At 36.2% G+C, this 14528-nt stretch overlaps 1 protein-coding gene across 1 annotated transcript in view; it reads left to right on the forward strand.

Annotated features, from left to right (window-relative positions):
- Nucleotides 1-6099: 6099 nt before the first annotated feature.
- Nucleotides 6100-14528, forward strand: part of LOC115435299 (zinc finger protein 236-like) — an 84063-nt gene continuing 75634 nt past the window's right edge. Inside the window, 5 exon segments of the mRNA XM_030157614.1 lie at nucleotides 6100-6192; nucleotides 7389-7522; nucleotides 11712-11876; nucleotides 11964-12142; nucleotides 13366-13496. Coding sequence (XP_030013474.1) covers nucleotides 6141-6192; nucleotides 7389-7522; nucleotides 11712-11876; nucleotides 11964-12142; nucleotides 13366-13496 — 661 coding nt within the window. The 5' untranslated portion in view covers nucleotides 6100-6140.

The raw sequence follows: 14528 nt of genomic DNA on the forward strand, positions 1-14528 counted from the left end.
TGTCAAAGTTGCTCTTCAGTTTGTTTAAAGAGAATACCAGTTTGTCCTCTTGTTAATGTTGCACTTCATGTGGAATTTTTTGGTATTTTTATGCAGAATGTGAACTGACAGAAGTGTGATTAGATTTTTCTTGTTTGTTCAAAACTACCTGTCAGGGAAAAGTGCAATACTAATGTTTAAAATACATTTAGTAATATTAATAATTTATTTTATTTTCTATTTGATTTGTAGCAGCAGAATTATATTCCTGTTTTTCTATATTCTACTGTGTCCAAAAATTGGGGGAAAATTTTTCAAAAATTCATAAATGTATTAAAGACATTTTGAGGGGTTTTCTTTCTTCCCGTACCGAACTGAAAAGAAACGAACCATGGCTTTCAAAACCGAAAACGTACCAAACCAAAAATTTTGTGTACCGTTACAGGCCTACCATCCACCATAAACAGTCCATGTGTTTACAAACGACTCTGGACAAAACTCGGGCATCTCTGGAATTTTGTCACGACGTGCATTGTGGGAAGTGAAGGCTCGCGCCACCACCTTACAGCAGCAGCTGGAACAGACACGATCGGGAACGGCAGGAACTCCCTTCCTTCTGTGCATATTCCTCCAGCCGTTTCCGCCTGTTTGTTTCATCTATATAATGTCATATGGTCGTGTTGCCGCTGTCAGGTGGCTGCATGAACCTCCGTTTCCCACAATGCACGTTGCGACAAAATTCCAAAGATGCCCAAATGACGTCCCGGGTCGGTTTGTAAACACAGTTTATTTATGGTGGATGGCACTAAGAAACTGTTCACCGTAATGTAAGAGATTCAGGTGAATAACGACAGACAGACTTACAGATTCATGATACTGAGGGTAAGACTGAGGTTTGACAGATATGATGAAAAATGGGTCACGAAAGTCTCCAGCACCTTTAATTCAAGCATAAAAAAAAAAAAATCTGCCAATGGAACAAGTGAAAATTCTCTTGGTCAGATTTAGATTTTTGCAGTGAACAAAACACAGACAGTAGAATATCAAGGGGAGCCTCATATACTTTACGAGGTTCCTCTTAGCAAAGCAAATTTGTTCAGCTCAAAAAGACCAGAGCGCTATTCTGCTGTTATTATGTGGGACAGGACAGTTTAATAAAAAAAATAATAAAGAAAAAAATGCAGAATGGAAAGTTGTAATGGAGTGGTTTTCAGATTTCCATTCTGGAAGGTGGTTTAATTTTTTTGCGTTTTCAACCCCTAAAAATGCTGTTGCCGTCTAAACAAAAGGCACATCTGATCAAATATTTTGTTGTTTTCATGTAAACTGATCCTAAAATTCAAGCACTTTCCAGATGTTGAAAACACATCATTGAAATTCAAGCATTTTCAAGGATTTCAAGCACCATATGAATAATGAATTATCGTACTAAACACAATGATAATGTACAAACTAAAACAAACCATTCATTCATTCATGAAAGAATAAAGCACCAATGAACCTGTGCAGATGAAAAACACTGTTCCTTCTTCTATATTCATAAAACTCTGCTCCTTTTAATAAATATGATTCATATACGGAGCCTCTATTCATGTTGCACTGAATCGGTTCAACTTCCTGTCATTGTGTGTTTGTGAAAGCTGCGTTAACTGTAAGAACAGCTGATCAGACGGAGACAAAGAGCGGCTCAGAACTTTATACCTGCTTCGAGTGGTTGGAAAAACTACTGTTATATTTATATTTACACTGTGCAGGCGTTTCCTCCAGGACAAGGCTGTCAAAGTCACTTTAGTTTGATCTGAAGTGGTAAAATAATAACATAATAATATATAAATAATGTCAACTCCAAACTTTTCTCTATGTTTTAGAATGAAAACAGTTCAGCTACATGATGAAAATGTTTACATCTACAAAGTATCCTTTCAAACAATGGGAATAACATGAACAAACTGAAAAAATAAGTTTATTTTTAACAATATTCTGCCTCAGTTTATCATTTCCACATGTTCATTATAACGTACAGATCACAAATACACAAAATATTTAATAACAGACTGAATATTGGTCCAATTACACTAACTTCTCTTAAGACATTTCAGGTTATTTTACATTTTTTGTGAAATTATACTTTGTTTTATTGTACATACATGAAAATATTTACATTTACAAACAGATACATTGGGAGTTGTGAGTATTTCTAGGTTATTATGATCATATTTTACTGGTTCTGATCCACGCTAGATTGAATTGATCTGAATGTGGAACCTGAACTAAAATGATTGTTCATATCTTTGTATAATTTCATCATTTCTAGTTATAACATAGAGGTACGCATAAAATAAGATATTATGTAATTAATTATTATGATAAGAAGATATCATCACATTCATTGATCATTGTATTTTTAGTAAATATTTAAAGTGCATATAAATATTATAGTTTATATTAAAAACAGTTGATTATGTAAATCTGATTGTGTGTGAGGTGATTAAAAAAGTTTATGTGAATGGTTTGTATGGATGTTTAGTGTAATTGTAAAAATATAAAGAAAAAAAGTGTGTTAACAAAGCAACGGAAGTAGATTTAATTTAATTATTAATTTGTAAAAAGGGGGTGGAGTCTATAATTATACTTCTTCCCACTCCTTTTTGAGCGCAGAAAAAATTTGTTTGACTATTTTTGTATGGTTCTGTGTTATCTGATGATTCTATGTGCTCCAAATAAAACTACACTAACTAACTAACTAACTAACTAACTAACTAAGGGTCAAAACGTATTCGAAATCTCTCTGACGGGACATTTTAGAGACAGTTTGACAGATTAGTTGTTGCTAAATGACCCACATTTTTACTTTTAAATTCATTTTTGCTTTAGTTGGACCATAAGGGATTATCCAAAACAAGGAGCTGCTTTATACTGAAATAAATGTTGGAACAGCGATCAGTTAAAGTTTGCTATCTGACGGGACATTACTGTGTTTGGACCCCTAACAAACTACTTTCCCAAATTCATCCCCAGGGCCGGACCAAGGTTCTAATAGTTTTGGATTTTTCATTAAAGTTTAGTTTAATTTAGGTTGACTTTTTTTCTGTAATTTAGTCAGTTTCAATTTGTTTTTAGAGCAGGTTTGCTAGTTTTTATTAGTTTTTGTCATTTTCTAAATGCTTAGTTTTAGTTTAGTTTTAGCATTAATTTTAGTTTTGTCGTATCTTTTCTCTTCTTCTCCGTCGTACTCAAATAAATCCCAGACAGGACTCTGCTGCTTTCTCCCAACATTAGTCTCCATGTTTCCAGTTAGAGTGGGGACCAGAAGACGACTGGAAACCACAAGTGACCACAAGTGACGGACCGTTAAATATCATATGGTGCCGCTAGCTAAAATTGCTTGAGGGAAATAAATCGATTTTGTATCAATCCGACGTTGACAAAGATGAAAACGAAGGGAATTTTATCCATAATTTTATCCGTTTTAGTTAGTTTTGTAAGCACACAATACAGTTTCAGTTAGTTATTGTTTTTTTTCTTTTAATTATAGTTTTTATTTATTTCAGTTAACAAAAATATTTTTACAATTCTAGTTTTTGTCATTTCGTTAGTTTTCGTTTACGATAATAACCTTGGGCCGGACTGGAGCCTTAGGCGGGCTGGGTTTGGTCCGTGGGCCGTATGTTTGACACCTCCAGGATGTGTCTGATTCACAGTGTTTTTCCCTCCTATACAGACTTCAGGGGCTGGGTTATGATGCGTCTGTGTCCATCAGGTGGATCCACGGGGGTCAGGCCCAGATCTCAGTCCTGTTCCATCAACACATTGAGCTCCAAAGGTTTTAGACGATTATTGGCTCATAAATGATAAACAGCCAAACACATTTATAACCGACTGCCTCCCTCTGCTGGTGTCACTGAACCAGTAAAAGAAACTTCATGAACTGAATCAGAGCCTGTTGAGTCCAAAACGACCACATCTGATACTTTTACTGGACGTAGAAACACAGAGAAACTCGGTCTGTGGAGATGATGAAACTAGAATATATCTGAGATGTTTATGGAGCATTTTATAGGATATTTGATAAATATATATTCTTCTGTTGTTCACTGAGTACCAATAAGATACAAGAGATACAAAATCTGAAAATTAATATTAATGTACTTAAATATGTTTACAGTTAGATGAACGAGAAAGTTGGATGTTGACATAAAACTTTTTCATTAACTTGAAACCAGCTTTAGCGAACAGTTCACTGCAAAACTCTAAATGTTACTAAGTGAATTTGTCTCATTTCTAGTCCAAATATCTCATCACACTTAAAATCAGACAGAATCACCTATAGAGGAACTTTTCTGTGAGATATAAGAACTGATTTATAGACAATAGATCTGGAAAATCTGATCTCAAGAAAACTTACCAAGATAATTTTCCCGTGCTCCACTGGCAGATTTTTTTTTTTTGCTTAATTCACTTCTCATCAACTTTATCTAATATCAATAATTTTCCCCACTCTTGTAAGTAATAAATGATGTATAATCAGAGGCAAAAATGTGCTGTTTTACCTCGAAATAATATTTTTTTCCTACATGTGCCTTTTACAGCCTGGGTATGGACCTTATGGGATCAGAAAAAGAGTCTGTAAACTGTGAAATGATCCCAGGACTCCTGTTGGAGGTGTTACAAGTCATACAGGTAAGAGTTGTACGTGTCAGATATAAGATGTCATTATTTATAATTCAATAAATAACAATACCAATACCAATAAAACTACCATTACCACTACAATAATAATAATGATGATAATGATAATGTGATGTGTCTACTGTAATTTTATTATGACTTCTATTTATACTTAGTCCTAATAATATGTTTTACTGGTTAAACTTTGCTTTATTTCCCTCTGGATGTTCATTTTATTGGTGTATAGGACAGAATGAAATACTGTTACGTATAATATACAATAAATGAACAAACCCCCTTTATTTTTTATTTGGGGTGAGTATAGAGTGCAGTTTGTGCAAGTATATTTATATTAGTATTTTAAAAATGGGCTCAGGAAGAAGAATAAGACCAACAATAACAATAAAAGTAACTGAAATATGCCTGTCCAAATTGTGTAAAGAAAAATAGCATTATGTTAAAAATGAACACAGAAAGAATGATAAAAAGAAAGAAGAGAAGAAGAAAAGTTAAATGACGAAGAATGTAAATGTGATAGGCTGTATAAAAAACTTTATTTTTATTTGTACTGAGGACAGAGTTAAGCTTTAATGAAAGTTTTAATTACTATTTTAAGAATGAACACAAGAAGAACGACGATAAAGAAGAAAAGAAGACCAACAAAAACAACTAAAAAAGAACTAAAATATAACTTTCCATATTATGAGGAACAAGAACATCATTTTAAAAATGAACACAGGAAGAATAATAAGCAGAAAGAAGAGAAGAAAAATTAAATGAAGAACAATAATGTATATACGATAGGCTGTGTGTATGTGTATGTGTGTGTGTGTGTATACATATATACACTTTATTTTTTATTTGTACTGAGGACAGAGTTCAACTTTAATGAAAGTTTTAATTACCATTTTAAAAATTAACACAGGAAGAACAATGATAAAGAAGAAAAGAAGACCAACAAAAACAAGAAATAGAACTTTCCATATTATGAGGAACAAAAATCTATTATTTTTAAAATTATCACGAAAAGAACGATAATAATAATAGGGAAGAAAAAAAAAGACCAACAATAACAACAAATTAAAAATAACAAATATAACTATTCATACTGTGTAAAAACAAGAACGATATTTTAAAAATGAAAACGGAAGAACGATAATAAGAAGACGAAGAAAAAAGAAGCAGAAAAAGAAACAAGAGAAGAAGAAAAACAACAGAATAAAAAGAAGTAGAAGAAGCTCATCATTATCAACAACAACAACAACAACAACAACAACCCAAACTAAACTATAAACTCTTTTCTAACTGTCCCTACTGCTGTGGATGTTCCGCTCCGGTCTACCGGTCGGTGTTCTCCGGTGCTGACGGTAGATGTCTCCCTTACTCCGCGCGCCGCTCGGTGTCTTCACGGACTCACCACCGACTGCCGATGACCGAGTCGCCATTTTGAAAAGCAAATTGTTCACAGCACACCCACCCTGAATACTGGAACTATGCCGCGGGGCCGGCCTCGCAAACAGAGAGTTAAAAGCAGCGACGAAACAGGTAACAAGTACCAAAACGAGACGAATAAAAAATACTGAGTCTGGCCTCTCCATCCAGACTCGTAGCGCTCACACCGGCCGCTCCGGTGTGGATATAATAACACTTGAATGTGGTGGATATAGTCCCCGGATATAGTATTGCGGGTGGGCTTTGCTTTGTGCGGCGAAGGAGCGATTGAGGCGGAATGATATTAATAACATTTCGGTGGCTCCTCTTATTGGCTTCCAGTGTAAATTGGTGTCCGTGAGGGAAACAACTGCGGAGCGGAGCGGCCGCCGTTAACGCACACATCCCGCACTTTGACTGTATTTATCACTTATTTATCGTTAGCTTGTTATTGCTAACTAGCTCCGTTTGCTACTGTTAGCTTGGAGCTAGCGCGCTAAAGTGTTGTCCATTGTTATTGAGCTGGCGACCTGCGTCCTGCTGCTGCAGACGGAGCTGCTGTGCACGGACACACATGACAACAAAGCTGCACATCTGCACACTTTTAATGCATTCATGTGTTAGCAGAGTGAGTCTTTGTTAACCCTCCGGTAGCATCTTCCGGTCAACACTATAATGCATAGACTTAGTGACATCCACTGTAACCTGTCATGTTTGCTGCACCACGTGAATAGATGTAAACTTCTTGACATCTGAGTAACCCAGTTCACATGGGTGTGTGGCTCCAAACTGTTGAATCCCATCCAAATAAAGCCCCTCGAACACAAATCAAATCACTCTGAATGACTTTACGGAGGACTTTATCCTCACAGTCTCCCATTTGCCTAAAATAGTTCACATGAGGTAAAATGGAGTAATTTTAACACTCAGTCTGTGAAAGCCTCATGAGAGGTTCCTATTTCCACTTAGACAGATGCTTTCACTGTCATTCTCTGTCTACATTTGACAGGTTAAAGCCGTGTGATTATTGCATTATATCACCTAAAAGCAATAACTCCTTCCTAGTATAATCCATCATGATCTGCTGTAAGAGTAACTCTTAACAGTTTTCAGTAAAACCCCTTCAACGACCCATATCCCACTTAAAAATACAATAATAAAATACATAATAATCTAATGTAGCTGTAAAAGGAGTGAAGTTTATTCAAAGAAATGATTCCAGCCGTCAGTGGATGAGGCTGATGCTGGATGTCTGATACCTGCATTGGTAAGGATATTAAAGTGCTGTGTGTTGTGTCTTCCTGCATGGGATGCAGATCCCAGTGAAACTAAAGCCGACAGCGATGGAGAGCTTAAGGACAAGAAGTGCACCATATGTTCCCAGAACTTCACCACTGAGAGCCAGCTGCAGAAGCATCTCCGAGAACATGAAGTCAACGACAAGGCAAGTAGAGCATGGCAGCGTGGACGCTCACAAACATTAACCTTTACTCATCTGGAGAGAAGCTGCACAGCCGTGTTGATCTGCTGTCTCTGATGGTTTCCTAGTAGAGTCATGATGTTACTGTTAATGTCTGCGAAACAGCTCCTCTGGAACAGTGAAAAACCTTTATTTAAAGACACCTCAGGGAGAGTTTTCACACTCACTGGAGTCATATAATGTCAGATAATAACTGTCAGAAAGTATCTGAGTTGTTCTATAATTTAGTCTTCCATTGCTGTTAACATAGGGGTGTCAAACATGCGGCCCGTGGCCCAAAACCGGTCCCCAAAGGTCTGGCCTGCGGGATGAATTTGTAACATGTAAAAATTACACTGAAGTAGGGCTGCACAGCATTGGAAAAAACTGACAGTGCAATTTTTTTTTTAAACCCAGAAATATATATTGTGATATGAAAAAAATACTCAGGAGGATGTAACAGCTGTGTGGTGCCGACGTAAATGTTCAAACAAATTAGTTGTGTTTCCTCTCTTTGTGGCAACAGGTGCAAGGCACTGTCAACACAGAACACATGTTTTAATATCATCCTTCCTATAGCTGAAATAATTTTAGATAACTGACATTGCTTTTTGTTTTGGCACCAAGTCTTTGTTTTCAGTGATTTTCTCTTGTTCGTTGCTCCCCTTGTACCCTTGAAATTAGATGAGAACACTTTGAGTTTATTTGCTTGACTATTGTGCACACTTACATCACAATGATGATGCTCAAATGATATATCGTGCAGCTCTTCACTGAAAATATAAACAGTCAAGGATGGTGAACTCACTTTAGTTCACGTTCCACATTCAGATCAATATGATCTAAAGCAAAATAACTGTAATAACCTATAAATAATGACTCTGAATTTTCTTCTTGGTGTAATGGGAAAAAACAATATTACATTATGCCTATTAATATTGACAACTCTGTTTTAGTGCAAAAAACAACATTAAATTATGAAGATATTTATATTCACAAGCTTTCCTTTAGCAATAAAATGTGAATAACCTGAACAAATATGAACAACCTGAAATGTCTAAAGAAAATTAAGTGTAATTTATCAAGATCCCGCCTGTTACAAAATATTTTGTGCCTTTGTAGATCTGATCTGTCATGAACATGTCATAAATAACAGGTGCTTGTGCAGGTCTTGAAAGTCTTTAAAAGTTTGGAACTTTGAAACACTGTTTTCCAGACCTTGAAAAATCAGTAATTTTGTGTGAAAGTCTTAAAGTATGGAAAAAAAGTTGCTCTTATAGTTGAATTTTAGAGTATGTTCAAAGACACATAATCTGCAAAATAAGAAACACATGAGGAAACCTATAAAAAACTGGATCTGATTTCACTAACCAGTCAGTACTGGAAGGATTCTAGAAACTTATTTCATGCACTTTTGTAATTTTTCAATTGTTTTGAAAATGTTTCTGTCAGTAAAACATAATTCACTGCGAATTATGCATTCATTCATTCATACATTTTTTTTTTAAATGAACTTGTCTATCACACACAACAGGTACAGTCTCAACCAAAAAAGTAGGAACACAACTATAAAAGTACATAAAGTCAAGGTCTGGGGAAAAAAATAGCAGTTTGGAAAAAGTCTGGGATTTCTATTTGAATAAAGAGCAAACACCCTGAATAAGTTGAGGCATAATATTGTTAAAAATGCACCCATTTTACATAAAAAATGTAAGTTTTTCAGGTTATTCACATTTTTTTTGTTTGAATAGTTGGTAATTAGTTACTTTTTTGCACTAAAACAAACAGAAAAATTTGGAGTTGTCATTATTTATAGGCTATTATATTATTATTTTATGGGTCTGATCCACTTTAGATCAAACGAATGGATGCTAAAAGGTTAAATGATCATGTTTTGTCCTTACATTTTGTTTTAATCCATTCTTAAAGCTGCATATGAGTTTCGTCACCATTTTTTTTTTTTTTTCATTTTTATTTTTATTTTTTGATTTTATGCTTCTTCTTACTCCTTTTCAAATATGACTCTTTTTCTTTTTCTTTTTTTTTTTTATGTGTTATTATTTTTGGCTTCCTTGGATTTTCATTTCTATATTATGTCGTACAAAGAAGTCAGTTAGTAGCAATCAGGAAGCTTGGACCATTTCCATATTCGATTTAAATCAATTAAAAAAATAATAAATTGGGCTGAATGTGGAACCTGAACTGAAATGATTTTAAACATCCCAGTGTTGACAGGACACTGACACAGTTCAGATTATTGGCTCTGGTGTCAAAGTGCAGCTGAATATGACAGAAGTACTGATGTGAATGGAGTCAGTAGTAGATGCAGTAAGAACGGAGGTAAAAGAAAAAGAAACTCTGCAACTTTGAATGGCTTCTGATGGAAAAGGCTTCTGTGGTGCTGTCTGTTATCAGAGCAGGGGCAAATGACGCTGTTCCAGCTCTGGGTGGATTTGAGTCTGGGTGGAGGTTCAAGCTGTTTCATGCATCTACTCCCAAACACAGCGCTGTTGTCCTTGTTTGTCTTCACTTCACTGATTTCGCCTTCATCTGGAGGTTTGAGTCTGCTCATATTTGGTGCCAGTTTCATCACAACAGCATGAATAAAACCCCAGCAGAAGCACAATGGCTGTCACCTCTTATTGTCTTCATACAGGACACAGCTGGGGTTATTTTATATTGGTTGAATTTATTGTTGTGGAGCTGCGTTCGCATTGGAAAAATCATTCATGTGGGAGATTTCTTTAAAATACTTTCTTGTCCATAAAGTTGGAATTCAGTATTTTCACCTCTTCACATGAAAGATGAGAATAATGTCGTAATTCAAAAACAGGTGTAAACTAGAAGCACTCGGAGAGCGCAGACCTCCGCCAAGGCTGATCAGTGGCCCCCCCCGTGGGCCCCCCCACCCCCGATCACCACCAAAATGTAATCATTTCTTCCTCATCCCATTTCCAACAAACCCTGAAAATTTCATCCAAATCTGTCCATAACTTTTTGAGTTATGTTGCACACTACGATCAGTGCCCCCCCCCCCCCCCCCGTGGGCCCCCCCACCCCCGATCACCACCAAAATTTAATCATTCTTCCTTATCCCATTTCCAACAAACCCTGAAAATTTCATCCAAATCTGTCCATAACTTTTTGAGTTATGTTGCACACTAACGGACAGACAAACAAACAGACAGACAAACAAACAAACAAACCCTGGCAAAAACATAACCTCCTTGGCGGAGGTAAAAATATCGTAATTTACAGAATAAAGTAATACCCACTTGTTGCATAATGTAGAACTTGGAACATTTTATGAGGTTCTACTTTCATTTGGGGTTTACACACAAAGGCCAAATACTGAGCCTATTAGCCCCGCCCACCAAATACTGAGCCTATTAGCCCCGCCCACCATCAACACATTAGCATTAGTCATCTGCTACAACAGAAGTGAAAGTTGATGCTTCGCTTGTTGCGTTTGCTGTAACTGTCAAGTGTCATCAACAAGTATTAAGGCTTACACTTTATAAATTAGGACTTTTTATCGCACTATCGTGAATTTATTTTCAAAACATTAGGACTTTATTCTCATAAAAGTACGACACTATTTTTGTTTAATTATGAGTTTGTTTGTTTTTTTAAATTACGACTTTATTCTTATAATATTATGGCTTTATTCCTTTAAAATTATGGGTTTATCTCAATGTTTTATGACTTTATTCTCGTAGTGACAGGTGTTTTTCTTGTCTTATGTGACCCTAATACACTGTAGTAATTCGGTTTTGCTTTGTAAAATGTTGTATTCTATTTTCTTATCTAGTTTTTAGTTTATTTTCTGAGTTGTTTTTTTTTAAATTCATATTGTTGCACTGACTGGAGTAGCACTGAACACAATGACAATAAAGGCTATTCTATTCTATTCTATTCTATTCTATTCTATTCTATTCTATTCTATTCTATTCTATTCTATTCTATTCTATTCTATCCCTTTACTTCTCTCTTCAGTCTAATTCTGTTTGTTTTTAGTCCCTTTGGTGGTTTTCTAGCAGTACAAACTTCCATCTTCTTGTTGGTGCCAGTCAAACAGTTGTCAGTAACTCTGACTCCGTTGCTCAGTAAAGTTTGTCTGAGCTCTTTTTTTCTCACCACTCATCTCCTAAACTTCTCCTGTGTCCTTCTGCAGCCTCACCGGTGCGACCAGTGCTCCCAGACGTTTAACGTGGAGTTCAACCTCACGCTCCACAGGTCCACTCACACCACCTCTGACTTCACCTGCCCCGTCTGCCATAAGAAGTTCTCCCGCATCGCCAGCCTCAAATCCCACGTCATGCTACATGAAAAAGAGGAGGTGAGTCAGCACTTTGTCTGATTAGACCAAGAGTTTAACACCAGAACGCTGATTTGCATTCGCCGCTGGTTTCCACTTCCTTTGCAGAATTTGATCTGTGCAGAGTGTGGAGATGAGTTTGTTCTCCAGAGCCAGCTGTCTCTGCATTTAGAAGAACACCGTAAGGAGCTGTCAGGCATCAAGGTCTACACCTGCAAGACCTGCAACGAGGAGCTGAAGACGGCCGCGCATCTGAAGGAGCACATGAAGACTCACATTAAGATGAGGTCAGAGCCGTGATGATCTGACATAGAAACAGTATTTCCGTCAAGTTTAATGGGAGATTTTTCTTCCTTAGTGAAATGTGAAAAAATTGGTTAGCAAAAAAAAACAAAAAAAAACCAACAATAAAATGAACAAAAAAGCATCAAAATGAACAAAAATGAAGAAAAAAAGCATCATAATGAGCAAAATACACACACAAAAAAAAGTAAATGGTTAGTTGCAGAAGAATATTATTTACAGTCAGAGCACGAAAAATTTTTTGGAAATTTAGAGGAAGAACATTTAAATCAGAGACATGGATTAAAAAATAAAAAAGTCAATGTTGATTGAAATTAAATAAAAACCATTTCTGAGGCATTTTGAAACAACAATTTAAACCAGTGTTTTTCAACCTTGGGGTCAGAACCTCATGTGGGGTTGCCTGGAATTCAAATGAGGTTGCCTGAAATTTCTAGTAAGTGATAAAAATAAAAATAAAACCTTCCTAATATAAATCTGTGTTGAGTTGACAGAGCCAATCCCAGTCCATATCAGACAAATTGTGGTTGTGAAACTGCAGCACTGTGGTTCTGTTTCTCTGTCAAATGATCATTGTGGTCGCTTTCAGATGCTGCAGCTTTTCATAATTCATAGTTTGAGTTCTTGTTTGTTCAGTATGAATTGTCAGCCTTGTAAATCCAAGCTGGACTGACTGTACATATCCTGACCAAGGAAAATCCAGTTCTCCCTTTGTGCAGTAATCTACACCTGGCTTTACTGCCTCCGTCCACAATAATATACATTATATAGACTAAATGTCCTCTAAAATTTACCTGGATTTGAAACAGAGGAGAGAAAACTATTACAGGATCAAAAACTAATGAATTTGAGCTAAAAAATGTCTCCGTTTTGAATGTCTGGGGTTGACAGAAATGATGTTAAAATGGGGTCAGGAAAAAAAAAAGGTTGGAAGCACTGGTTTACACCAAACTAACCAATGCACTGATATTTATCCCATAATATAAAACTATATTCTGACATTAGTTATTATTGTTTTGGATCCCAGACCCCTGTTAGAAAAGAAACACCTGGTTTCATTGCATCCACATACTTTTGTCCATATAGTGGATGAGTTAAGTTATTATGCTGTGAGTATAACGTTTTGTAGAATTGTATGTGCTCTAAATGCATTGAAACAAACTAAAAAATACAAAGTAACTGATGTATTTGGTGTTCACGTCCTCAGGCCACTCCCCTCTAGTTCCAGAAACTACAAGAAGAACATTGATCGCAGTGGGTTCACAAACAGCTGCCATCACTGTGGAAAGGCGTTCAAGAAGCCCAGCCAACTGGTCCGACACATAAGAATACACACAGGTACGGAAAAAGCACAATTATCACAATCAGAATACTTCATTAAACCCAGGGGAAACTGGTGTGTGTTACAGTTACTCCATTCAGGTTTAATAAAAAGTAACAGGAAAGAAATTATCAATACAACAAAAATATAAAGCTCTCCATTAAAACACAGTTAGAACAGCAAATTGTACAATATGTACTGGACTATATATAGTCTATTGACCTTTGTCACACTTGTCGGAAATACGTAATTGTCGCGGAAAAGGAGTTCCTGCCAAGCGTCAAAACAATGAAACAAAATGGATAAAAGAGTGGACACAACCTGTCTGAGCAATTTAACAAATATTACATGTGTCGATGATGCAAAGGTTCATTAAAGAAAACTCCAAAAAACCAAAAAGATCTAAATCAATGAAGGATACAAATTTCTCCACAAGGAATTTGTCCATAAATATCAGGGTAAGTAGAGAGCGATCAGGCTGTTACTGAACTGTTAGAATGACAAGTCATTAGCATGTTTACGAAGACGTCTAATGTCCAGTCGACCTTATAAAGCATCACAGTCTGCTTTGAATGAAGTATTACTAGCAGCATTGTACTTGTGTAGTGCCTTTGTACGATAGCATGAGAGGCTAAAATCACCCAGCATACCTCACAACTTTTGAATATGGACATAAAATTGTGCCTAGTAGATAGTCAGTTAATGTTTCTATTCATTTGGCGAGTTTGGCGACGATCGGGCCTGTGAAGGCTGAGGAAAATCCGTACAAACGCCCTCCTGTGCTGCAACATCAATCAGATGGACAACATGCATTACATAATAGGATGGCATCAGTTTGTTCTTTTAAGGTTGTCCAAGTGGACGTCTGCTCTGTAGCCACAGTAATGTTAGCCCAATGCTAGCATCAGTTAATATAATATTGGAAAAATTGTTCTTATTTTTGTTCCAAACTCCAAAATTGTAACAACATTTTGCCTGTTACCAAATATTTGTGAAACACTAGTCTCTTTTCCATTGACCCTCAAATTGCATGAGTATAATTTGCGCAT

This window comes from Sphaeramia orbicularis, chromosome 16, assembly GCF_902148855.1.
Source record: "Sphaeramia orbicularis chromosome 16, fSphaOr1.1, whole genome shotgun sequence".
NCBI lineage: Eukaryota > Metazoa > Chordata > Actinopteri > Kurtiformes > Apogonidae > Sphaeramia > Sphaeramia orbicularis.